Source organism: Mchenga conophoros, linkage group LG6, assembly GCF_057382185.1.
Source record: "Mchenga conophoros isolate Kocher_MC1m ecotype Shallow Benthic linkage group LG6, M_conophoros_male_GT1.1, whole genome shotgun sequence".
Lineage (NCBI taxonomy): Eukaryota > Metazoa > Chordata > Actinopteri > Cichliformes > Cichlidae > Mchenga > Mchenga conophoros.
The window spans coordinates 28,716,560-28,742,232 of record NC_140531.1 but is presented as its reverse complement, the minus strand read 5'-3'; the positions used below and the strand labels follow the sequence as shown (position 1 = coordinate 28,742,232).

Sequence of the window (25,673 nt, the reverse complement as noted above, 5' to 3'; positions counted from 1 at the left end):
AAGGAAAGAGTTGGATAACAGTGCATGAGAGGCGAACGGGAAATTGACGCGCTCCACCTTGATATGAAAAGCCCAGCGGGGATCGGACCACATGACTAAAAGCTCCGGATACATCCTTCTCCTCTACTTCAAAAGGCAGTCGGCTTCATTAAAGTGCTGCGCGAGAAAAACACTGGAGAAGTACTACAAAGAGATGAGTGTTTGTCTTTACATTGAGCTCACACTTCCTCTTACTTTCACACACTGACACAGCTAGCCTCATTCACATATATGAAGTAAACCGCACAGAAATGTAACAGCTAATGTGGTTTTTATAATCAGTGGCTTTAAATGGACAAAGACGTGTGCCGAGGTGAAAGTCTGCAGAGTGTCAGACTCCCACACACACACATACACACAGGTTTGGTGGGCAAATTGGACCTCAGAGAACTCCAAGAGAAATGACACACAAAAACCGCACAATAGAGAGGACAAGAGAGCAAGGGAAGAAAAGGGTAAGAAATCAAAGTTTGGATTTAGGTTGAAAGCTGACTTGTCTTTATGAGTTTAGACAATACAGAAAGTGTGTGTGGTATATAGTGAATTTTTACAAGCCATCATAAATTCCTACAGAGATGTAAAGAGCGCATGTATTTGTGTGCGCAGGCTGCTGTGACTGTCAAACTCATGTCAAACTGAAGCTGAATAATGGCAGGTTCTGACAAACATGTTTCCCATAAATTTATATATTTATTATCTTTGTTAGCTTCGTAATTATTCGGCTGTGTACATCAATCTGTTCCTGTACTGATTAATTATTGTTTAAACTGAATAAATAATATGCTTGGATGTGGTTCTAATTCAAATTTCTTAACAGCTGACAGACCAAATAGGACTGATAACAAGCTCATTAATGCTGCTTTGTAGATACAGTCGCCCACACAGCCTGGAAACACTGAAAACAAGACACTAACATAAATAAGAATGAGACGCTGATGTGAACAGAAAACACACACACACACACACACACACACACACACACACACACACACACACACACACACACACACACACACTATATTTCTTCCAGTGTTGAACTTTAGTGTCATTCTTAGGTACTTCAGCTTAGCTTGAATATGTTACGTCCTTTCTGATTTGGTTGTAGTTTTGAGGGAGTTTATTGTAATTAATATTCACTACATTTACCTGACAGCTGGAATTACTTACTGATCCCAAAATACATGTATCAGATCTGGCCAGTAAAAAGTAATGCAAATTTCCATACACATTTTTTGTTGGTTCTTCAGTTTTCAGTTATCTTATTTTGTCTGACTAACAGTGTGAAAAACAGATATATTGACTACTGACAACTCCACGGCTTTCCCTTAACCTCAGGTTAAGAGCCTCGGTGTCATCCTTGACAGCTCACTATCCTATAAATCTCACGTCAATCATCTCACCCGTTCGGCCTATTTCCATCTACGCAACATTAACCGATTACGTCCTTCTGTTTCCATCATTCGTTCATTCTTGTTCATAGTCTCGTTACCTCCCGCATTGACTATTATAATTCTTTCTTACATGGTCTCCCCCCAAAATCCCTCCATAAGCTTCAACCCGTTCAAAACTCTGCTGCCTGCATTATTACCAGAACCCCCTCCTACCAGCACATCACCCTTGTCCTTCAGGAACTTCACTGGCTCCCTGTGAAATTCCAAATAGTATTCAAGCTTCTTCTGTTCAGCTTCAAGGCCCTTGCTCCTCCTTACCTTTCTGACCTGTTAAGCACTACCTCTTCTGCGCGCTCACTTCGATCTTCTTCTTCTATTCAACTTGCTGTTCTTTCTTTCTGCCTCAGCACCATGGAAAGCAGAGCTTTCTGCTGCTCTGCTCCCAGGCTGTGGGACTCTCTACCCCAGGATATAAGAAACATTCTCTCCGCCAGTTTAAATCTCAACTCAAAACCTGTTCAAGTGTGCATATTCACACTGAACTTAATGTTTGTTTATCTTGTTTTTGTTATTGTTCTTCATTTTGTCGTGTTCTACAATGTGTTTTACTTTATTGTTAAGTATCCTTGGGAGTCTAAGGTCCTTCTAAAGAAAAGCATCTGGAGTTCTTTAGGTTTCTTGAAGACGTTTCACTTCTCATCCAAGAAGCTTCTTCAGTTCTAAGAGCAACTGGAGGAGGATCCCAGATTTTAAGCCCCATAGGAGTATCCCCCATTTGATCCTCTGCCTAATCATACGAGCCAAGGGGTGAAAAGGGGTGTGGGTCACAATCAGCCAAGGTTTCAGATGAACCCATTGTGAAACCTAGACCCACCCTATCATGTGATTTACTGAGGTCAAATTGCCCCGGATCTGAGTGAGCGTTTAGGCGTCTGGGAAGGAATCTCAAAACTGGATTATGGATGGCAGACATCTGGTGTCCTTAAGCCACTCTGTTCAAAGATGGCCATTCGCAGTGGATATAGATGGCTTCTTTCACTTGAAATCTTGGCTGATTGTGACCCAGTCCCCTTTTCACACCTTGGCTCGTGTGATTAGGTGTAGGATCAATAGGGGATCCATGACTCTCTTGGGGATACTCCCATATGGCTTAAAATCTGGAAACCTCCACCAATTGCTCTTGGAACTGAAGAAGCTTCTCGGATGAGAGGTGAAACATCTTCAAGGAAACTTAAAGTTCAGACGCTTTTCTTTCCAAGCTCCTTAGACTACAATGACCTGGATGGCTGAGAATCTTCACAGTCCTTGGGTGTCTTGAAAGGCACTTTTAAATCAAATGTATTATTTATAACATTACTAACTGAAAAGTGCTGCAAATATTTACAATGAAGAAGCAAATTCAGATAACCGTTTTTGATTAATGAAATATTTGTCAATACATTTTCTGTTTTTTTTTAAACTTTTGACATTATTCAAGATCAAAAAATACTGTAATATTCATACTTGAAAGTTCTCTCCAGACATACTTGAAATTATATAAAAAATACTTTTCTTTCTCTTGAGGTTTTTCCTTTAAACAAATCATCTCATTTTAGCTATTTATTGGATAAAATCTCCAATAAAAGCATAAAAGTCTGTTGAGAGCCAGTGTCTGTAAAATTCAAGCTTCAATGTCACATTTTTGCTATACATCAAATTGATCTACCAAACTTTCTGTTCAGACATTTTACTCCACCGGCTGTTCAAGGTTGCCTATTTGCATGAAGGCTACTTTGTGCAAATTGGGAAATCAGCACAAGTATAAAATCTCTGAAATTTGCAAAACAACATGTTGACTAACCACTGCTGATGTAAAATTGATAAAGATTCTGGAAGTGAATTTTTTTTCCACTCAAAGTTGGTGATAAATGCCAAACACGTTCTCTTCTCTCTCTCTCTCTCTCTCTCTCTCTCTCTCTCTCTCTCTCTCTCTCTCTCTCTCTCTCTCTCTCTCTCTCTCACACACACACACACATGCATGCACACACACACACACACACACACACACACACACACACACACACACACACAAAAGCACACACACTAGACACATTTGTCCTTCAGACCCAAGTCAAGGTTTTTTGATGGGGGTCCTCCAAAGAACAGGAGTTGCAGCTGTTGAACAAAGTCCCCATATAGTTACCAGGCAGCCATGTGTTAAGTTTGAATGTCACCCTGAGAGCAGAGAAACACTATTAGAGAGATAGATGAAAGCTCTGAGTTTATTGGCTCAGATTAATATCTGATGGCTGTAATAAAACTATGCAGAGTCTTCAGTGGTGTGGTTTCACATGCCTGTGTATGCCTGTATATCAGGACCTGGTCCGTGACACTGAGACTACTAGAAGATATCAAATTAAGACAGTAACCACGTCTCACATTAATGGAGCTAAATTTACCTCAATTAGGTAAATATGAATCATATTCATAACCAATGTTCTTTTTTTTTTTTACATAATTTACATCATTACAGGCTTTAAAGCCTCTGTGAAGGTGAAAGTATTGTAAGGTTGATGCAGCTGCTGTAGGTGTGGAGGGAATTGTAATTTTCTGACTATCACTTATCATTTTTTTTGGATGCCATGGCCAGAATCTCTCTGTAGGCTCTGTGTTTTCCTGGAGTCATGCCTCAGGTGTTGTCCAGGAAGTGACATCACCTGACGTTCATCATAATATCCATGTGAAACCAGGCTTTTTAAAAATGTTTTTTTCTGTAAAAATTAAACAAACAAGCTGTAATGTATGAATTTGCACTGATACTGTAAGCAGATTTGTTCAGGATTAATGGAGCCAGCTTAGCCCTTTTTTGGTTTTCCAGTGTATCTGCTATGAAATTTACTTTCAGTATACAGCTTCATATTGAATGGTTTGTAGTGGGAGTGGCAATATTTTTTTCCATCTAAGAATATGTCCAAAAATACTGACCTCCCTTGAAGTGGATCAATGAAGGTGAGTATAGAGCAACAAAAAGAAATCAAACACATAGTCCAGGCAGCGTTGTGTTTTCTTCAAAACCTTTTAGCTACGCAAATGTGCTTAGCTCTAGTGCTCAGCTTTTACTTCATGCGAATGAATGAATTTATGAGGTGACATCTTCAGACATTATGCTCATAGATGTTACTGGAACCTTTCCATTGGCTGCAGCCAACCCCGGCTCTGTGTCCACAGAGAGAAAGAAGTGATTTTCTGCACAGGGCCTAAGTGCTTTTTTATGATGATTGTAAATACTTCACTCAAGAAGATGGATGAATTGCTGAGATGAAATGTATTCATTGTAATTGTAATTGGCTCTGGTGTTAAATTGAAATCACGGTGAGCTGGTGAATGGGGTGACATTTTTTCCCATGCCAGTACAGGTCAATGAGGATTTGATGAATCTACTTTAACATTCACACTTTTGATTTATTACTCATTGAATTTTGCATTAGTCATTGGGATTCAGACCAACAGCACTGCTGTACCTCTAATCACACACACAACCCATACATATGACACACTGTCATAATCCGATAGTTAAAGTGTGTATCTACTACTCAGGTCTAGCACGAATTAGTTCCTATTATTACCAAGTTAAAGACGTACCAAACTGAAAAATTCAAATTCAAATTACTATTGATTGATATTTAATTTCATTAGCTATGCCACTTAATGCTCATTGGACAAGTTTTGCACAAACTGTAAATACCAACTTGTCTTAAATTCTCTAAATATTAATACTTTTCTCTTTTATCCTCTCTTTTAGTAGTATTATTATTATTAGAGATGGACCGATCCGATATTACGTATCGGTATCGGTCCGATACTGACCTAAATTACTGGATCGGATATCGGAGAAAAATAAAAAATGTAATCCGATCCATTAAATATCACGAAAGCACCTCGCAAAACTTGCAACACGCCGTAACTCACCTCAGAACGTTAGCAGTCGGAGCAGTATGCATCACGTGATAGAGCAGCTGGACCTGTCGGTGGTCTGGATAGCATGTGGAGCTTCGCTAGCAACCTGGCATTTCATCTCCGACAAAGTTATCCCCGAGAGAAGTAAAGCAAGTGTGTAAGTCCATCTCTGAATGTTTGTAAAGCATTCCCACGTTAAGCTTAACAAGCGACTGCCTCTCGCTCTCCGGCTGCTACTTCAATCGTGAAACTGCTTAAATGATCAGCTGATCGGCTTTTCTGTCGCGAGTCCGTCTGTCTTGTTTGTTTTTGGCCCACTTTGCACCAGAAAGAGGAAACCAGCGGCTGAACAACAGCAGAACGTTTAAGCTTGATCAGCTGTTGTTAGAATTTATTTATTTTCTTTCTTATTCTCATTTAAAATGTCTAGCTTTTAATAAATAATTATCTGACACCCAAAGTTTTAATTTGATGTAAAATGAATAGAAGTCAATTACTGTATATAGTGACTATTAAGTCTAATATATACACCCTAGTAAGCTATAGTACTTTTTACTTTGGGAAGGTACCATCTGTGCAGTCTGCAATTTTGTTGAAGAAAGATGTTGAATCTATTTAATATTTCTTAAAAAATAATTGATTTCTGTGCATTTTTTTTCACACTGCATCAAATTAAGGTTGATTACGTCGATTAAGCATCATGAGGTGGAGGGTGAGGGGTGGTTCCTTATTTTTTATTTATTTATTTTTGTTGTTGCTGGGAGTTGGAACCCTATTAGTTAGGTTGCTTAATATTTACGCTAAGTACTCTTTAAAATACCAGAATAGGGAGGATGGTGTAGGTCTAAGTTTATTAGATTGATCAGTATTGCTGAACTATGAAATATTTTTTTTGTATACAGGTATAACAGAATAGCTTTAGTGTAGTTGTTGTTTTAAACTTGAGTATGAACTTGCAGACTTGCAAAATGCAGCAAGATATTTTAAAAAACAGTTTTGTTGATTAAAAAACACTATATCGGATTCATATCGGTATCGGCAGATATCCAAATTTATGATATCGGTATCGGTATCGGACATAAAAAAGTGGTATCGTGCCATCTCTAATTATTATTACTGCTATTTTCTTGTTATTTTCTTCTTAATATAACTGCACACTTTATATATGCTCATGTAAAGCTGAGGAGCAAAAGAATTTCATTATGGGTAAATGTGGCTACACTCTTTATCTGTACATGACAATAAAACTTGAAACTGTTTAGGGTTTAGTAATTTAGTAATGTTACATTAATTTTCACCATTGAAAGTCGAGTCATTCCTGCTCTAAAAACAGTTTACCTGCCAGACTCAGTGGAAATTGTGCATTCTTGTAATCTATTGTAACTTTTGAATTTTATCTCAATGACATCAGAATACAAACATCTTTACTGCTGCTACACATTTAAGGCATTCGGCTCAAACCTCAACGAGTGCAGCTATATAGTCAATGATACCAACAGTAACATATATACATACGCACACACACATATTTATATGTTAGCCATGAATATATGAATATTTCATTAATTAACAGTTATTACGTGAGTTGTTGTTGTTGTTGTTTTTATCAGTATATTGTATATGTATAGTGCTTGACAACCCAGAGTAAGGTTTACAACAAAAATGGCCCAATTTAACATTTTCAAGACACGTTTTTGACAGATCGATCTCTCTCTCTCTCTCTCTCTCTCTCTCTCTCTCTCTCTCTCTCTCTTCAATTCGATTTGAATCTGGGAAATTTTGCCTCAGACAGTCAGAAATATTATAATTCAGATCAGTACATTTACATATTTTTGTATCTATAAAAAGGAAGCTGACACTTTCGAGACTTTATCAAAGGTGTGAGCGTCACAGCAGAGGCCTTTGTGTCAAAGTAGCTGAAGATAAAACACAGAAAAACATGAAGGTGATTTTCCTGGCCTGGATTTTATAAAAACATTCTGCAGTAGATCAAAAACGAAAGAAAATCATTAATCAACTTATGAACATTACCTCTGAAGTTACAGCAGTTTTATTAGAGACATGGCTTTGCATTTTGTATAATTTTTAAAAAGTTTAAATTTGTTCAGTAGCCTATTGAACGTCAGAAATTAGGTTTTCTTTTCGGAAGTAAGTAAAAGGAAAAAAAACATCGGCCAACAGCGCTGTAAACAAAGGTAGTCTTGTGCGTAACAAGCAAGCGAATAATGCAGAAAACAGATTTCGGGGATAGACGGGAAACTGTTCTTGAAGTACACTCAGAAAGAGAGAGAGAGAGAGAGCTGTGCATGAAGTGTGATTTTATCGTGGTGGAAGCAAAACAGCAAAAGTCAGAGGGAATGACGATGTTTATGTGAAGCGTAGTTTGGATCTTCTTTTGCTGCTGGTTCGGTCAATATTGTTTGGAGAGAGATTAAAACTAACAGCTTCAGAATCAGCGCAAAAAGGGCGTGAACACAAAGTTACGGACCCGCCGAAACATCAGAATCAGTGAGCTGTCGGCTTTCAGCCCCGACCGTGTCCCTGCCATCAGATAAGAAAGGCGACATCTCACTGATTCTGATCCGCAGGTCCGCGCTTTGTGTTTATGTCTTTGTGCAGAAGCCGTGTACCTGCGCTCATTTACTGTTTTAAATGTTTGGTGGTTGTCAAAATTGTGTGACGTTTCACCTGAGATTCTGGAATTTTGGGCAAAATACATTTATATAAAAAAAAAAATCGATTCAGGATTTTAATGAATCGATTTCACGTTATCCAAGCCAGAATCGATTTTAATCGATGAATCGATTATTAAAACCCACCCCTACTAAAGTTACTTTAAATAGTGCACATTACATGATGCTTGCTGACTGGATGGTACCAGCTGAGCAGTGAGCTCATGTAATCTGTACTGGTCAGAAATCCCTGTCCACAATGGCCAGGTGGATCACGTACAGGTTTATAGCCAGACACTAAATTTAAGGATGATACACAAAGCAATACGTTTTTACCTTTTTACCTTATTTTTATCTTATTAAATGTTAATTGAAGTCATGACAGCACTGAGGTCCAATCAATGAAGCAACAATTGAGGTGAGTGTTAGAGGTGTCTAGGTATATGACAGGATAATAGGTTGGCTGTCCAACATCTACAAGAGAATAACATCCAAAATAACAAAACAACAGCGCACCCTCCCCCCCCCCCGCCAAAATGTTGCAAATTACTAAACAGGAGCTACTGTGAGTGGTTATGCAGAGGGTGCATTCAAGGATGCACACTTTTCTAAGATAACCACCTACCATACTGAAAAATTCTAGCGTCATCTGTAGCATTAAGCCCTAACTCACAGAAGCAGGAGAAAGTTTAATTACTGACATTTGTTGATGAGTCTGTCTTTGTGGCCTACGTAGATACCATACCTTGTATCAACTGTGTGCTGTTATTTGTCAGAGCTCAAATCTTCGCAATTCACAGTACACAGTAAAAAATCAGATTGACAAAATCAGATCCTCCAGTCAGATGTCCACACTGAAGTTTGATTCTTTAATGCGACTTCCTGCTCCCCCCTCTGTAGTGTGCTACCTCACTTCTTATAGACTCCTCTGAACTGTTTTGGCTGTCAGCTTTATGCGAAAAAGATCACGTCTCTCCCTGGAGGTGGATGAATAGATGGAAATCTGGATGAATGTGAACGCTGGGATGATTTTAACAGATGGGATGAGGAGCAACCCTGGAGCATAATAAAGGTAGGAAGAACCTAAGTAAAGACCAGACACAATACAAAACCCACATTAGCATTTTGATCCATTCTTTTTTTTTTATTTTCTGATTTTTCCATCACAAAAGCCCGGAGGACTTTTTAAAAATCCAGCTGAAGGCTCTAAAAGCTTATTTATTGAAAAATAATCTTGTGCCCTTTATCTTTGTCCTCTCTTCTCCTCTTTCGTTTTCTGACCAGAGATGATTGCATTGAGTGATGTTACCTCAGACTTGGGTTTCAGTCTGATAAATTATTCTGTCCATCACAGGAGGAGGGGAGAAAAAGCTGGGGAGATAACCTGGTTGTCCATCATCCTTTGTCCATGTGCAGAGAGGAGATTGGATATTGACCTGAGGTTGCCTTCTCCAAGCCAAGATATTTGAAGACTTTGTCATGGAATGACAGTGTAGTCCCAATACTCTGCAGTCACATGCTTTTAAAGGGTATATTTTTCAACTGAAACCCCTTATTTTGGTGGAATACAATTCCAAAAAAATGAAATGTTGTGTATAATATCATCAGTCAGCATCTTGCAGAAACTATTATCCTGTACGTTTTTGTGAAAGTCTTTCAGCTTTGTGAGCGTTAACCCAGTCTCTGGACACTTGGAACCACTCGAATACTATTTTAAAAAGGTTGTGGGTACTTTGAACATGTAACATATGTGAACCATTCGCAGAGCACCTCCTGTGCCACTTAAACCTTTCTAATGAATTGCCTCCCGAGGTGTTAGAACAACATTTAAGTGCTGCGTGTGCTCTGCAGAGATCTGCTCTGCATTTGCAAAAATAGGCAAGTGCTCTATTTATAATTATTAAGGTTGATGCGTGCGGTCCTTTAGCACAGAAGAGAGTCATACACAGTTTTTTTTATTTAAATGAAACTACTGGTTATAACTTATTTTGCCAGGACCAGCTGGCGTTTGTTTACTTCTACCTTAAAAGGGGCGCGTGTAGTCTGTGGATGTTAATTACTCATATCACAGAAACTGTGAAAAGCTGTAAGTTTCACAGCACTGTGCTAAAAAAATGAAGGCAACACAATCCCAAGAATGAAAGCTCAGTGTTTTGCTTGCTTTGCCTGTGAGTCACTCTGCTGCAGGTGAGCTGCAGGTGTAGCCAGTAAAAGATGCATTTCATGGCACATCTGCTTCTTGAACGGTCCACATGTTATGTGTTCAGTGTAGCCAAAGTGTCTCCAGTCTGTTGCAGTATAACATCTGTTATAACAACTACAGTCATCAAATATCCTCTGATACAACCCAGGCTCAGTTCCAGTGTAAACTCTTTAAATCCATGCATGCTTCTTCGTCACGAGCCTACATTTACTTTTCGAGAGAGGCTGGCTCTCTGCAACACCAGGTGATATGTCCCAGCTCTACACTTTCTTCTCTTTCTCTTTGTCCATGTCTTTTCTGTCTGTCCTTCACGTGCTCTGTCATTATAGACAGTCTCTGCACAGCGCCACCTGCCCATGGCGGAAGTCCCTGCAGGGGCAAAGACGTCTGTATTTAGGGGAGTGTCCTGCACAGCTGAAGAGTAGCGGTTCCCTCTGAAGGCCACACTCCTGCCGCACCACCGAGAAGGCTGGCAAGATGTGGTTAATCTCAGAGTCTACAACTTCACACTGTACGTCCAACCTGAGGAGTGAAAAGAGCAGCAGAAATCTAAAAAAAGAGATCACTGAGATTTATCAAGAAGAAAAGACGAATAATAAAATTCACGGTTTCATCTCAGACATGTAACAGGAAAATGGAACTGGCATTAACCTGAAAATAAACGGGGAGCAGAAACAAGGAATGGAAACGAGTTCACCACTTTAATCACAGACGAACGAACGGGAGGAACTCAAGTGAAAAAGCTTCGGGGAAGATGGAAAAAACTATGGAGCAGGTATGAGACATCAGCATGAAAAGAGAAAGAGAAACAAAGAGGAGAGGCACTGTAAACCAAGACAGATAGAAAAACAACAGAAACAGAAAAATACTCGAAGGATGAAGTAAGAGCAGAGAAAATGAGTTAAGGCTGAAAGCAGTCAGGTGGGAAATGCTCGAAGGAGAGGCTCAACTGCTGACAGGATTTCTGTCTTGGAGCTTGAGAAAAGGAGATGTCTGAAAGTGAAGTTTCTGGATCAGCAGCCATGGGCTGGTACAGTAAACTAAATAAATATCAGAGTCATACTAAGGTCAGAGACGGCCTAAACTGTACTTAGTGTCAATCTTCAGTTTAAATAGAACGTTTTGAACTCTTAATCATTTCCAAAAATCCAATTTGTTATGTTAAAATTTGTACAATAGAACCTTTTTTCATTTCGGCTGGTTCAGTGGTTTCACAGCCTGCAATCAGAACCACCATCCTTCAAAACCACAGCTACAGATATTATTGCATGGAGTCTTTTAGATCACTCGTCTTTGTTTAAATTTGTGTGATGTACACAAAGATTGCTTGGTTGTTTCAAATTCTCCTTTTAATTTAATTTAGACATGACAGTGTTTCTACCACAGATGGTACTCCTCAGGTAACGCTGACAACGTGTGATGAGGTGTTGCTTGGTAAGTTGTAGGAGTGGAGTGTTTGATGAGCAAAGCTTGATAGTTGGGACTAAACACTTAATTAAAGCCTCGCTAGCAGGCAGTTTGTACTCTCGGCTGACCTACCTGCGCAGAGCCTCCTTGTTGTTGATGAAGCGAAAGTGAGCGGGTTCACAGATGAAACCAGCTGACTGGCAGGCGTCCACACAAGACTGGCCCTCTTGAGATACAAGCAGCCTGAGGGAGCTGAGAGGAGGCCAGGCAGAGGGAGCTGTCACATTGGATGCCCAGCCAAGAGCTGTAGTGTTGGGCAGGGGCACAAACAGAGGTCCCATCATCCTGCTGCCACCAGCAGACCCCTTTCTGGAGAGGTTGGCTGGAATGAAGGGAGGCTCTGGGGCACAGAAATCCTGGAGGTGAAATAAATACAATAATTTTTAAAAATCAAATAATTGTAGAACTGTAAAATATTACCAGACTAAATAAACCTGAGTGAGTTATTGCCTTTACAGTAAAGTAAAGTGGCACCAGGTAAGTTATAACGCGCTGCTCCACTATCACAGTTACAGGCTATATCCAATGATGTAAGAAACTTTCATACAAGCTGCTTTTACCTAACGGCTGTACTCGAAAATGTGTCGACAACAAGAGCATAGAACCAGCTGCTTCTCAGGAGAACAGCAGCAACAGCTTCAGTCCTACACAAGATGCCTTAAGTACTGAGTGTAGGTCACTCAATTCTGTGCCTTAAGGCATCCAAGCATGTGCATTTGTCAAGTGCAACACACACTCACTGTAGTTATCTGCAGTTATGCTGGTAAAATGAAAGCAAACAGACTTGAGGAGAACATGCACAGAGCACATGCTAATGCAGAGTTCTGCTTCTCAGAAGACACATTAATATTTTATACCGATGGAGAGAAAGATGTTAAAAGATATTCACTCAAATGTTATTTCTAATTTTAAAGCACATGTGCAGTTGTGGCTTGGGAAGTTGCTCCAAATCAAATGGTTGTTTCTGATTAACGTAAGTTTAACAACAATAAGCACAGTGATCCAAGCATATAGAGTTATAGTTAAATGCAAATGGCAATTTTACATTTAAAAAAGGTGTTTTGAAAAAAATCCTAAATATAAAAATATGATAAAACCTGTAACATGTGGAAAATGCGACAAAATCATGACGCTGCTCCAGATCAGAGTATTACTATTGCCAAAGGCTTTGTTTTCTACATTATACTAAGTGAAACATTAGAGAGTGTCAAGGGTGGGATAACGCCAGCTGAAAGTGTTACTGAAGCCTGTAACAAGGTGATGTTCTGACAAATGAGTATTCATGAAGTACTCAGACCCCATCCATCTTTGAACTCTGCCTTCATTTGCAGCTCAGCTACACACATTTAAATTTGTGTGACTGCAGCTCAGCGTTCAAGCTATCACCCTGACAAAATCTGTCCCGACAGGAAGACAGAAACACCTGCCGAGCAAAAATAAAAACTTGTGGTAGTTCCTGTTAAAGTAGATCTCTTCAGGATCACATCTGGCCATGGTAACATTCAGAAACACACAGGGAGACTCGAATCACAAGGCGAAGGCTATGCTATGCTACTGCAAACCAGCTGCAGGAAGCGGTTCCTTTAGAAAATCCAATTTGAACAGAAATGTAATTTAATGTTCTCCTGTTAGTCTTTCAACAGCTTTCTGGGTCCAAAACAAGCTGCAAGTCAGGAGTGAATAAAAGTCACTGAGAGAGCTTCTATGGTTTGTCTAACATCTTGTGGGGGGCTATAAAAAAGTGCTTTTACCCTAGTCCTTCATCATCATTATTCCCACACTTGTGTTCTTTTTCCTTACTCATCCCTCCTCATTAGTGTCAGGAGACCTTCTGCTTTAAAGCCGGAGGGCAGATATGTGGCTCCTAATGAGAGTTAGCATGTCGATTAATCGCATGCCCACATACATGGGGTACATAATCTCACACGCACACACACACAGTCCTAGATACACGACGTCCTAGGTGCTGAATGCACACAGGCGTGAAATATTAAGCAGTGTAAGGGTTCTGAAAGCTTCAAAAAAGAAGGTATATAAATGAGAGCAAGAGCTGACTGAAGACAAAAGAAAAGGAGAGTATAGGCGAAGCGCATATGTGCAGACAGTGAACTGTAGACATTTGTAGCGACACTCACCTGATGCTGTATGTATGCATGCACTCTCTCGAGCATGCCCTCGCAGGTGTATTCATAAGGCAGATAAGGCTCGACCTGAGAATCACACGTGAAAACACACAATCATCACCACGTTATTATTGCCACATTTTACTCGCAGTAAAGTGTACTTTTCGTTTTCCTTCCGCATCATTGTTCTCAGTAATTGCAATGAATTGTCTCTTCTCCTTGGTAATTTGAGCTGACGAATGTTTCTATTGTCAGGTTTCTGCGAGGCCTAATCACAGTATGTCACTGCTTGGAAAATCATTAGGCTTTATTTGCATACCAATAGATCATCTCCTCCTTTGATGTGCTGGTTCTATAACTAAAGCACACTTTTGATTGCTCTAATTAGAGATGAGCTGGAAACACCATATATCTTTTGTGTCTCTTGCTAATACCAACATGTTCAATACTTGTTAACAGACTGTCTGACACAAAAGCCGATGAATACGAAATAGTTGCAACTGCAGTGCTGGGATTAATAAAAAATGAATTTAGCAGATTTCATAAAGTGCTAGACAGCTGATATTCAACAGCCACACTGTACAAAGACACAAGTTCAAGTTTTATATGAACTAAAATGATCCTGTTACACACTCCAACCAAATGAAAACACATTTTTGTATTTCTAACTGCAAACACCAAGCTTTGCAGAGATTGAAGTGGATTGTCTTTATGACCTAATGCAAAGACCTGCCTTTGTAAATGATACATGACTCACTAAATTGCATTTCCTATGTGAAATCAAAGCAGTCTAATGTTCAACCATCTGTGAAATCAGACTTGGCCCATTTCAAGTGAAAACCACTGAGAAGCAAACATGCAGGGATGGTGCAATTTAAAAAGCTACACACTGCAATCTGATCAAAGCCTTATGCTAATCTACTTTATAAGCAGGAGCAGAAAGCAAACATTTGAACAAGGACAGGCACACAAGCGTCCTGCAAAAACAATCAATGGACGTGTCCTTTTTCTAACAGCGTTCTCATTCGCCTTTGCTTAACCAGGCATAGTGACCCAGGCCACGTTCGCATTCACAGGTGCGGCTTTGAGTGGAGCTTTTTGAAAAGGTGCTGGCAACACTGGCAGCGGGTGGAAGCAAAGGTTTCAGGTGTATGAAGGCATTTAGCACTGTTTTGCTCTATTTTTTATTTTTATCACATTTGTGTAGTTTAGACTTGTGACCTTCTCTTCTTTAAGTCCTTTCTCTTATCCTTGGCTGATGTAGACTTCACTCAGAAATCAAATAGAATGAAAATCCCATTTGCATGGTTCGCTAACTGAGAAGATCTATATGATTTTCTTGGGTGTTGTTGTTGGTCTCATAAATCATCCTATCTCCAAATTCTTTTAAAATATGTGTTTAACAAAACCTTCTAACCAACTAGAGTCCAGAAAGCTGTGTTATTGTTTTTTTTTAGCAGTTTTGACAATCACCCCTTTGTGGTTGTATACCTCCACCAATCAGTAAAGTTGGAGAAGTTGGATCCTTTATTCAGATTTGGACAAATGTGAAATATTGCGACGATGGAAGTAATCACTTGAAATGAAGGGAACTGGTCTTCTTTTTGGTTTATGAAGGCATTTCACCTCTTGTCCAAGAGGATTTTTTCAGCTCTGAAAACTAATGGGGAGTGCCAGATATTTAACCTGTAGTGGGGCTGTCCCCTTGGAAACAACCCCACCACATCCCAATAATAGTATGAGTAGTAGTTGGATGATACTAGGGTAGTATCATCCAACACCTTCATGACCCCAAATTAATCCAGTTGCCTTTATTTCAAGCCATTAAGACTACCATGAACTAGATGCCTAAGAACCTACGCAGACCTGTCACAATCAACCTACTTCTGTTTCTGAGTTTGGCATTGAATAATGATCAGGCATCATATCATCATTTTATCATAACAAGTATGGCCAAAATTTTGTTATATGGTCAGAGTGACCTTGACTTTTGCCCACCCTATTAAGACTACTTCATGTGAATGTTAAAAAACCACATTTAAAACGCCAATTCCCATAAGACATGGAACAGGGAATAAGAAAAGAAAGAAAGAAAGAGATGGAAAAGGGTTTTATTTGAACATGAGGACTTGTCGGCCAGAGATTGCTTTGTCTTGCATGACTGAACATGAGCCTCTGCCTCACACACGGTTTGTGTATGCCTGCGTGTGCCTTGAATTTAATGGCTGTAATGTGCAGGTGAGGCTGTGTGTACTGATACGTCGCATCTTTGCAATTTCAGTCTATGAGTTGTGTTTATGTGTTTGTTTGGGTGCTGGGGGTGGTGCGTGTATATGTTGTATGGGTATGTGTGAGTTTGCTCGGGGCATTGTGCCTCCAGTGAAGGGTGAAGTGGTCCATCAGCGCTTTCTCCGTGGTCTGTCAGGGCAGATGGAGAAGGCACACTAAGCCAGTGTTGCTGAACTGTAGCTTGTCTGACTACGCAGACGAAAAGATGAGAACAGCCTCTCTCACACTCACACACTGACAAACACACACACAGAGCTAACACTACATATATCAGCTTTTGCCTAATCTCCCTACATACCATCTCTAATCTGCAAAGGGCAGACTGCTACAGCATGTTTAAAGGATCATGCAGACAGCTGTCTCCATGTTTCCTGCTTCCCTATAGACCAATGCCTTGTGTTACTGTGACTCGTATTCCATATGTAAAATATGTTGCATGTCTTGTGGGATGATGTGTGTTCACACCTATGTTAAATGCCAAGAGCGTTATACCTCAGCCATAAATGTATCCAGATCCATCAGATTTCCATCAGATTTGACAATACATTTAAATATACCTTAGCGTATGCAGAACAAAATGACCATTTATAAATTCAAGAGGTCAGTTTTTGGGATGCCAAAATGGTTAGGATGGTCAATTCTCTAGAAATTCGAATCTGTCACGACCTGCGGGGTCGGCAAGGCACTGATCAGCAATCTCTCTCCCCCTCCCCTGTTTTGCCGGGGCGGAACTCATGGCGGGTTCACGCCCTCGGCCCACGCCCTCCCGGATCATGCACACCTGGGCCTCATCAGACCAGCTGGTATATCAGAAGGAGGAGATCAGCTGTTCAACGCTGGATTGTTGTGAAGACTCTTGTCAGTACACGTCGAGCCCTAGTTTCCCACACTTCCGCCTCAGAAAGTAACACTTGTCTCTCTGTTCTAGATTCCCCGGACCCGTCCCCGTGTTTCCCCGTGTGGAGCGTGTATGAGGTGGCTGGTCACTAGCGGAGAGAGGTTGGCGTGAGCGTGTGTGTGATCCCCTTGTTTTCCCTGGAGCCCTGGAACCCGTCCTCGCACATCTTGTATATAGCACTGTCCTCGCACTGCCTGTAAATACACTTGGTGAAGATATTTGTGAATAAACTGTCTCTGTTACAACACACTCCGGAGTCCTGCGAGTGGATCCTCAGAGCAACCCGTGACAGTAACAATCCAGCCATACTATGGATCCAGCGGACTCAGCTCTACAACCCACCCCTCCTCCAGAAGCCGTGTTGGAGCGACACGAGCAGATGCTACAACACATTAACCAACAGCTGATCGCACTCACTCAGGCTCTCGCTCAGCACGTTCCGCTGCCAGGTCCCGCTATGCCACCCCCGTCTGCTCTTGCACAGCTGCCGGCCCCGGAACACTCCACGCCACCAGCCCCCGCTTCCGCGGAACCCCTGGAACGAGCTCTACCGTCACCGGAGCCATTCGCTGGTGAGTTCCACAAGTGTGCTGGTTTCCTAACGCAGATTACGTTGCAGTTTAGGCAGCTGCGGCGAACGTATGAAAGTGATGGAGCTAAGATAGCCTTTTTCGTTCAGTTACTCCGCGGTCAAGCCTTGAACTGGGCCCAAGCAGTGTTACGGACTAGCCCGGAGATTACCTATGCTGATTTTCTCTCAAAGTTCAAAAGTGTGTTCGAAAGGGGCACCGGAGCTGAGGCAGTGGGCCGCCGTTTGCTGAACTTAAAACAAGGAAGACGGAGTATGGCGGACTTCTCTGTGGAGTTCTGGACACTGGCTGAGGAGACGGGATGGGGGCAGCCTGCGCTGATAAGTACTTTATTGAACAATGTTTGTGATGTCCTTAAGGGCGAACTGTTAATGAGGGAGCTGCCCAAGACTCTATCGGAGGTGATCGCCTTATGTGTTAAGGTTGATGAACATTTGAGGGCGCGTCACTGCGCCAGCAACTACGGTTCCCAGAGGCCTGTGGGGCGTGCGGAGTCAGCTTCCGGCGGAAGCGGAAGTAGCGATCGGGAAGTGGACCGCGGCGACGAGCAGGAGCAACCCATGCAGATCGGACGCTCTCAACTCTCCCCGGAGGAGAGGGCACACAGATGCCGATCCGGTGAGTGCTTTTACTGCGGCCGCAAGGGCCATCTCGCCAAGGTCTGTCCTGCTCGGCCAAAAGACCCCGCCCGCCGGTAGAAAGGAGGATACGGGTGGGCGAGGTCTCCTTTTCACATTCTCCTCCACGCTTCATGCTAGCCGCTAAAGTGACTGTCCACTCTGCCTCTCACTCTCTTCAGGCGCTGATTGACTCTGGTGCGGAGCAGAGCTTCATAGATGCTTCCCTGGCTCTCAAACTTAAGATTTCCGCACGGGCATTACCCCACTTGTTGCAGGTCACCGCTTTAAACGGTCAACGTCTTCCCGACATAACTCATGTTACAGAACCCGTGTCCCTAACGCTGTCTGGGAATCACACTGAACTGCTGCAGTTTTATGTCTTTGAAGCCCCTCTCACGCCCCTGGTGCTAGGATTTCCATGGTTACGCCAGCATAACCCCGTGCTCGACTGGAGGGAGGAGAGGGTTCTGGGGTGGGGGGAGGAGTGTCACATGACCTGTTTGACAGCAGCTACTCCCGTTAAAGCAGCTAAACCACTACCACACGAGCCCCCTGACCTTTCAGCTATCCCGTCAGAGTATCATGATCTCAAGCAAGTGTTTTGTAAGGACCGCGCCCGCTCTCTTCCCCCTCATCGCCCGTACGACTGCAGTATTGATTTGCTCCCGGGTGCACCCCTTCCCACTAGTCGCTTATACAGTCTCTCTCAACCTGAACGTGAATGCATGGAGAAGTATATTAATGAATCCTTGGCTGATGGACTGATTCGCCACTCTTCATCCCCTGTGGCTGCCGGGTTCTTTTTCGTCACTAAGAAGGATAAAAGCCTTCGGCCATGTATTGATTTCCGGGGTCTCAATACCATTACTGTTAAGAATAAATACCCTCTGCCGCTTTTATCCTCCGCCTTCGAACTCCTGCAGGGGGCGACCATTTTTACTAAGCTCGATCTGCGGAATGCTTACCACTTAGTCAGGATGAGAGAGGGTGACAAGTGGAAAACGGCCTTCAACACGCACCTGGGCCATTTTGAATACTTGGTCATGCCGTTTGGACTGACTAATGCGCCAGCTGTCTTTCAGAGTCTAGTCAATGATGTTCTCCGAGATTTCATCGATCGTTTTGTGTTTGTGTACCTTGACGACATTCTCATCTTCTCCCGCTCTCTCCCGGATCATGTACATCACGTCAGACAAGTCCTGCAACGCCTCCTGGAGAATCGGCTGTTTGTTAAAGGGGAGAAGTGCGAGTTTCATGTGAGTACTGTGTCGTTTTTGGGCTACATCATTGAACGGGGCGATTTAAGAACCGATCCAGCTAAGGTACAAGCAGTCTTAGACTGGCCCACGCCGCCTAACCGTAAGCAGCTTCAACGGTTCCTCGGTTTTGCAAACTTTTATCGGAGGTTCATTCGTGACTACAGCAAGATTGCTTTGCCACTAACCCGTTTAACTTCCCCTAAGGTGCCTTTCTGCTGGGATGATCAGGCTCAGGAGGCTTTTTCCCGGCTAAAGAAACGTTTCGCGTCGGCGCCCATCCTCCGGCAACCGGATCTCAAGCGGCAGTTCATCGTGGAGGTGGACGCCTCGGATGTAGGGGTAGGAGCAGTTCTCTCCCAGCAACTAGACGGTAAGCTCCACCCTTGTGCTTACTTCTCTCGTCGTCTCTCTCCTGCAGAGCAGAATTACGACATCGGGGACAGGGAGCTGTTGGCAATCAAACTCGCCCTGGAGGAGTGGCGCCACTGGCTAGAGGGCGCAACAGAACCCTTTGTGGTATGGACTGACCACAGGAACCTCGAATACATCCGGTCGGCTAAACGACTAAATGCTTGACAAGCCAGGTGGGCTCTGTTCTTTACCAGATTCTGCTTCACCATCACCTACAGGCCCGGCTCCCGGAACGTGAAACCCGATGCCCTTTCCCGCCAATTCACCACCTCAGAGGACCCCACCCGTGAGGCTCCCATTCTCCCTCCCACGTGCGTTTCGGGGCCCTGTCATGGGAGATCGAGTCCGCCATACGGGAGGCCCAGCGGGCGGAACCGGATCCAGGTACTGGTCCCCCGGGAGTGCTCTTTGTTCCCACGTTGGTTCGCTCACGAGTGCTACAATGGGCCCACGGCGGAAAACTCACCTGTCATCCGGGCGTTCATCGCACCGTCACCTTCATCAAGCGGTTCGCCTGGTGGCCTACATTGGCCAAGGACGTCCAAGACTTCATCGCTGCCTGTCCAACCTGTGCCCAGAATAAGCCGGTCAACCAGCCTGCTGCCGGCCTACTTCATCCCTTGCCTACGCCAAGCCGCCCCTGGTCCCACATTGCGGTTGACTTTGTCACTGGTCTTCCGCCGTCATCAGGTAACACAGTCATCCTCACCGTTCGCCTGGTGGCCTACATTGGCCAAGGACGTCCAAGACTTCATCGCTGCCTGTCCAACCTGTGCCCAGAATAAGCCGGTCAACCAGCCTGCTGCCGGCCTACTTCATCCCTTGCCTACGCCAAGCCGCCCCTGGTCCCACATTGCGGTTGACTTTGTCACTGGTCTTCCGCCGTCATCAGGTAACACAGTCATCCTCACCGTTGTCGACCGTTTCTCTAAAGCTGCCCATTTTGTCGCTCTCCCCAAGCTCCCCACTGCCCTGGAGACCGCCCGGCTTCTGTCAACTCATGTGTTTCGCCTCCACGGGATCCCTGCTGAAGTGGTCTCGGACCGAGGCCCACAGTTCACGTCACGTGTTTGGAGGGAGTTCTGCGCCTCCTTGGGGGCCCAGGTTAGTCTCTCGTCAGGTTTTCATCCACAGACCAACGGTCAAGCGGAACGGGCCAACCAAGAACTCAAAACGGCTCTCCGTTGCTTGACGTCCACTAATCAGACCACCTGGAGTGAGCAACTGACGTGGGTGGAGTACGCTCACAATAGCCTTACCTCGTTGGCCACAGGCGTCTCCCCGTTCGAGGCCTCCCTGGGGTACCAACCTCCCCTGTTCCCTGCCATCGAAGGTGAGCACTTTGTGCCCTCTGTTCAGCAGCACCTGCGGCGGTGTCGGCGCGCGTGGCGGGCCACTAGAGCTGCCCTTCTTCGCACAGCGGACCGGAACAAACGGCAGGCGGATCGCCGCAGGTCCCTGGCCCCGGCCTACTCACCTGGACAGAAGGTTTGGCTCTCGACCCGGTATGTGCCTCTCAGGACGGAGTCGCAAAAGCTCTCCCCCTCCTTCATTGGCCCGTTCGAAGTGGACTCCATTGTTAACCCCGTTTCTGTGCGTCTCAAGCTCCCCAGGACCATGCGTATCCACAACGTGTTTCATGTCTCGCAGATCAAACCTCACTGTTCCAGTCCTCTGTGCCCTCCTTCCGGACCCCCTCCGCCCGCCCGGGTCGTCGCTGGCCGTCCGGCCTTCTCCGTGTCTCGGATTATGGACGTCAGGCGCCGGGGCCGTGGCCTGCAGTATCTTGTGGACTGGGAGGGCTATGGCATTGAGGAGCGTTCCTGGGTCCCGCGGGTGGCTCTGCTGGACCGGGCCATGGTTCGGCGGTTCCATGCGGCTCACCCTGGGAAGCCTGGGGGTCGCCGGGAGGCTCCCGTTGGCGGGGGGGGGGGGTACTGTCACGACCTGCGGGGTCGGCAAGGCACTGATCAGCAATCTCTCTCCCCCTCCCCTGTTTTGCCGGGGCGGAACTCATGGCGGGTTCACGCCCTCGGCCCACGCCCTCCCGGATCATGCACACCTGGGCCTCATCAGACCAGCTGGTATATCAGAAGGAGGAGATCAGCTGTTCAACGCTGGATTGTTGTGAAGACTCCTGTCAGTACACGTCGAGCCCTAGTTTCCCACACTTCCGCCTCAGAAAGTAACACTTGTCTCTCTGTTCTAGATTCCCCGGACCCGTCCCCGTGTTTCCCCGTGTGGAGCGTGTATGAGGTGGCTGGTCACTAGCGGAGAGAGGTTGGCGTGAGCGTGTGTGTGATCCCCTTGTTTTCCCTGGAGCCCTGGAACCCGTCCTCGCACATCTTGTATATAGCACTGTCCTCGCACTGCCTGTAAATACACTTGGTGAAGATATTTGTGAATAAACTGTCTCTGTTACAACACACTCCGGAGTCCTGCGAGTGGATCCTCAGAGCAACCCGTGACAGAATCTGCGTGAAAACTAGTGAATCACAGCTTCACCTTTCCGAGTGTAAAATGCATCTGCAGTTTTGAACTTCAATAAACATTATTTAGTTTCAGATATAAAAGGTCTACCCCTGTATTTTAGAGTAGAAAATATGCCTGCTTGGCATATTGGATTTCTGTTTTATAAAGATTTTGTGACTGTGCAGATGCTTGGTCAGTGTACTCTCCATCTTTCAATTTTTCTGCTCATATAATTCATTTTTTTCAACATTGCACCCAATTTCAATGCTTTCTAAAAAGATTCAGTGTACCTGGCTGACTCTTTAATTAACCCTGCTCCCTCTCTCGGAAGCTAGCGTCCTTAATCTATATCACATTCACTGAATTGAAAAGTTCAGCACTCTGCAGTATAACTCTGCTACCTACAGACGGCAAACTCCCTCTGGAGGACTTGACCACAGCAAAATTATTGTGCTGTTTCATCAAAGTTTAAAAAACTGTTATTAGGCTCACAGCAACAAGAGCAGGTCCAGTACTTGTATTTTATCACAGCTTCAAGGGAAAACAGAATAGAACAAACCGTGCTATCTGTAACTCTAAGAGTTATCATTGAACGCTATACAAAAATGAAACATTATATTACAAGAGCCAAACAAGGCACAAACCAACTGCAATTTTCCTTGCCACAAAGGCACAAAAGCAATAGGTGGATAAGTACATGTAGCTATTCTTGGCATGTCTATGAAAACATGTTTGTTAAAACAGAAAGAAACACCAGAGATGTCCCTCTTTCAGCATGAAGAGAGCTGATACGAGTGAAAGAGCACCCAGTCACGGTTAACCTCATTTATACACAGCAATGCATAATTTAACTCAGTGTAACTAATTAGTGGACATAACAGGATAAATGGTTATGTCTTTTGTCTTTATGAATTCTTTTTTAAAGCACTGTTATATGTGAGCACCTTGGTCCTCATGATTTCCTTGATAGCAGAGTCAAACTCCACAGAGTTGTTGTAGTCCACTGTCATGACGTGAGGTCGGCCAATGTACTGCTCCGCGTACGGGTGTTGGGAGAATACCTATAGAAAACAAATGCAGTGTACACAGTGACAGCTCTATAAATAAATATTTTGAAAATAAATAACATCTCTCCACAAAGACAACACTTAGCTGCAGAAAAATCAGTTTGTCTTTATCAAATGAATACTGTCAATTATTATTTTGTACAAAGACACATAAAAATAGTTATACTGTGTCCATTAGTGTGGCAAAAATGCAGTCTGGATCGAATGTTTGAGCCACTGCTTTAATGAATCTGTTGGCAGCATGACTGATTGTGGGAAGATATACAAATTATGAACCTACCTCTCTAGATGTGGGCTTGCCTCGGAAAAACTCGTGATTTAGTGAGCTGTGGGGTGGGTTGAACTTGGGCTGGAGGAAAATGCAACCATTGGCTATAGCTTCAAGAGGGGCCGGGCCCTCGTATGGGAAACCAAAACCAATGAAGAGCTAGGAGAAAAAAAAAAGATAAATCAGGGATGTAATTTAGTGATTGTGTAATTGAAAAGCAGAAGAAAAGTTTGTAAACACTCTGTCCATTAAACAGTGGTGACAATAACCACAAAGTTCATGCCTTGGCCTTCCGCAATAATTGCTGCAGCTCGTGCTGGGGCAGCAGGCCGTGGTTCTTCACAAAGGCTGGGACCTCTGGAGGTCTCTGGGTCTCATAGTAGACTGTGCCGTGGACTTCCATGTATTTATGGAGAATCTGGAGGAAACTCTCTTTACCCTGCTGGAAGAAGATGGTTTGGTGAGACCGATGAACTGCGATGACACATAGATGGGTCGTATAGAAGAAAGAGTGTGTAATAGGAAGAACACCATAAATAATTTTTTTTAAAAATGGTGACCTATCTTTTTTCTTATAATAATAAATATATAGTTAGAGTGTGGGACAGTCATATTAATTTTAGCTGAAGTTTGATATAATGAGGTCAAAATCCGTACTAGTAATCTTTCAAAGACAAAAGCTCAGGCTTCAGACTTCTTTAAATGCTCCATTTCAGGCAGTTTTTTCTCTAATCTTGGCTCTGTATGATGTCGGTCAGTGCATCTGTTCCAAATAACTAAGGCGCACAGCTCTGGCTGTAAACACAGAAGCCCCAGAAGAAAGCTGGATTGAAGGAGGGACTGCAAAGGGAGCTAAAAAGGCTTTCAGGTACCAGTTTAGCTCACTGGTTGAGCAGGTGACCATATGCCACATAAGTGAAATGCAGCAGCCCGGGTTTCAGTCAAACCTACAGGCCTTTGGTTAGAGCCTTTCCCAGCTCTCAACATTTCTGTCAAATCTACAGTGCTTAACTATCCAATGAAAGCAAAAATGTCCCCCCCATCCCAAAAAGGCTTGTTTCACACAGTGGATAAAGTGGCTGCACCAAGGCCAAGAATCCAAGAGTACAAATATGAAGGTAGAAATGAGCATCATAGGTCCTCTTTAAAGAACTTGCTCCACTACAGTGTGCTGAATATTTTCACGTCTTCTAACTTATCTGTGTGAATTTGCGTGAGCTACGGGAAGCTTATTCATATGTCATTTTATAAAGCATATGGAAATAGATTATGCTCACATTATTGGTTCTTCTAATCACTATCCGTGCTTTTCAGTCACCTGACCGACTCACTACCCTGGTGGGCAAAACATTATGGACAATAGTAGACAGTCTGCAGTACTGCAGGACAGTGTTGGAAAGTGTTGCTTTATTTTCCACCTGTCTTGAGCCAAGACTACTTGGATCATCCATCAATGGAGGAAAAAGAAGATAGGAGGTAAAATTTGTGATCCATATTTTGCTCAGGCAGCTCGGTGACATCTACGTATATCTTGTACCGAATCCCTTACCTTACACTGATGCCAGGATGAACGCTTTAAGAGTACAAACAGCTACATGTATTTTCGATCTGGATGGGTGAATAATGCCACTGTGTGAAAGCTGAAGAACAAGAAATAGTTCATTGTTAAAGCAAAAGTAAGTGCTATATAGTGCGTTTTGGTGACTTTTACAGTGTAGGGCTAGAAAACTTCTGTCTGTCACACTAATATTGTATCATAAGTGTAAAGCTGTGAGAATATTTTTCCAATGTCAGGTAAATAATTTCTACAGTTTAAATGAGCCATCCGATAGCACAACAACTATGCAGCATTTTGGCTAAATTAAACTGAAAAACGTTCAAAGGATGGATGAAGGACAAAGACCACAGTACTGTTTTTGTTGCCAGGTGGGCGTGTCCCAGTAGCTCTTATGGGCTCTTTGATTTCCT

At 43.4% G+C, this 25,673-nt stretch overlaps 1 protein-coding gene and 1 long non-coding RNA gene across 2 annotated transcripts in view; one reads left to right on the top strand and one right to left on the bottom strand.

The window, feature by feature from the left end:
- Positions 1-8,626: 8,626 nt before the first annotated feature.
- Positions 8,627-11,485, top strand: LOC146572840 (uncharacterized). The gene is made up of 5 exons (XR_014892761.1): positions 8,627-9,110; positions 9,393-9,567; positions 10,390-10,485; positions 10,571-10,752; positions 10,861-11,485. It is a non-coding gene; the product is annotated as an uncharacterized LOC146572840 (long non-coding RNA).
- LOC146572839 (alpha-1,6-mannosylglycoprotein 6-beta-N-acetylglucosaminyltransferase B-like) overlaps positions 9,162-25,673 on the bottom strand; it is a 118,839-nt gene continuing 102,327 nt past the window's right edge. Inside the window, exons 12-17 of the mRNA XM_085277263.1 lie at positions 23,989-24,147; positions 23,718-23,864; positions 23,315-23,431; positions 13,844-13,918; positions 11,781-12,064; positions 9,162-10,763 (exon numbers count right to left, since the gene is read on the bottom strand). Of these exons, the coding sequence (XP_085133389.1) occupies positions 10,565-10,763; positions 11,781-12,064; positions 13,844-13,918; positions 23,315-23,431; positions 23,718-23,864; positions 23,989-24,147 (981 nt within the window). The 3' untranslated portion in view covers positions 9,162-10,564. The remainder of the gene's footprint in view (positions 10,764-11,780; positions 12,065-13,843; positions 13,919-23,314; positions 23,432-23,717; positions 23,865-23,988; positions 24,148-25,673) is intronic.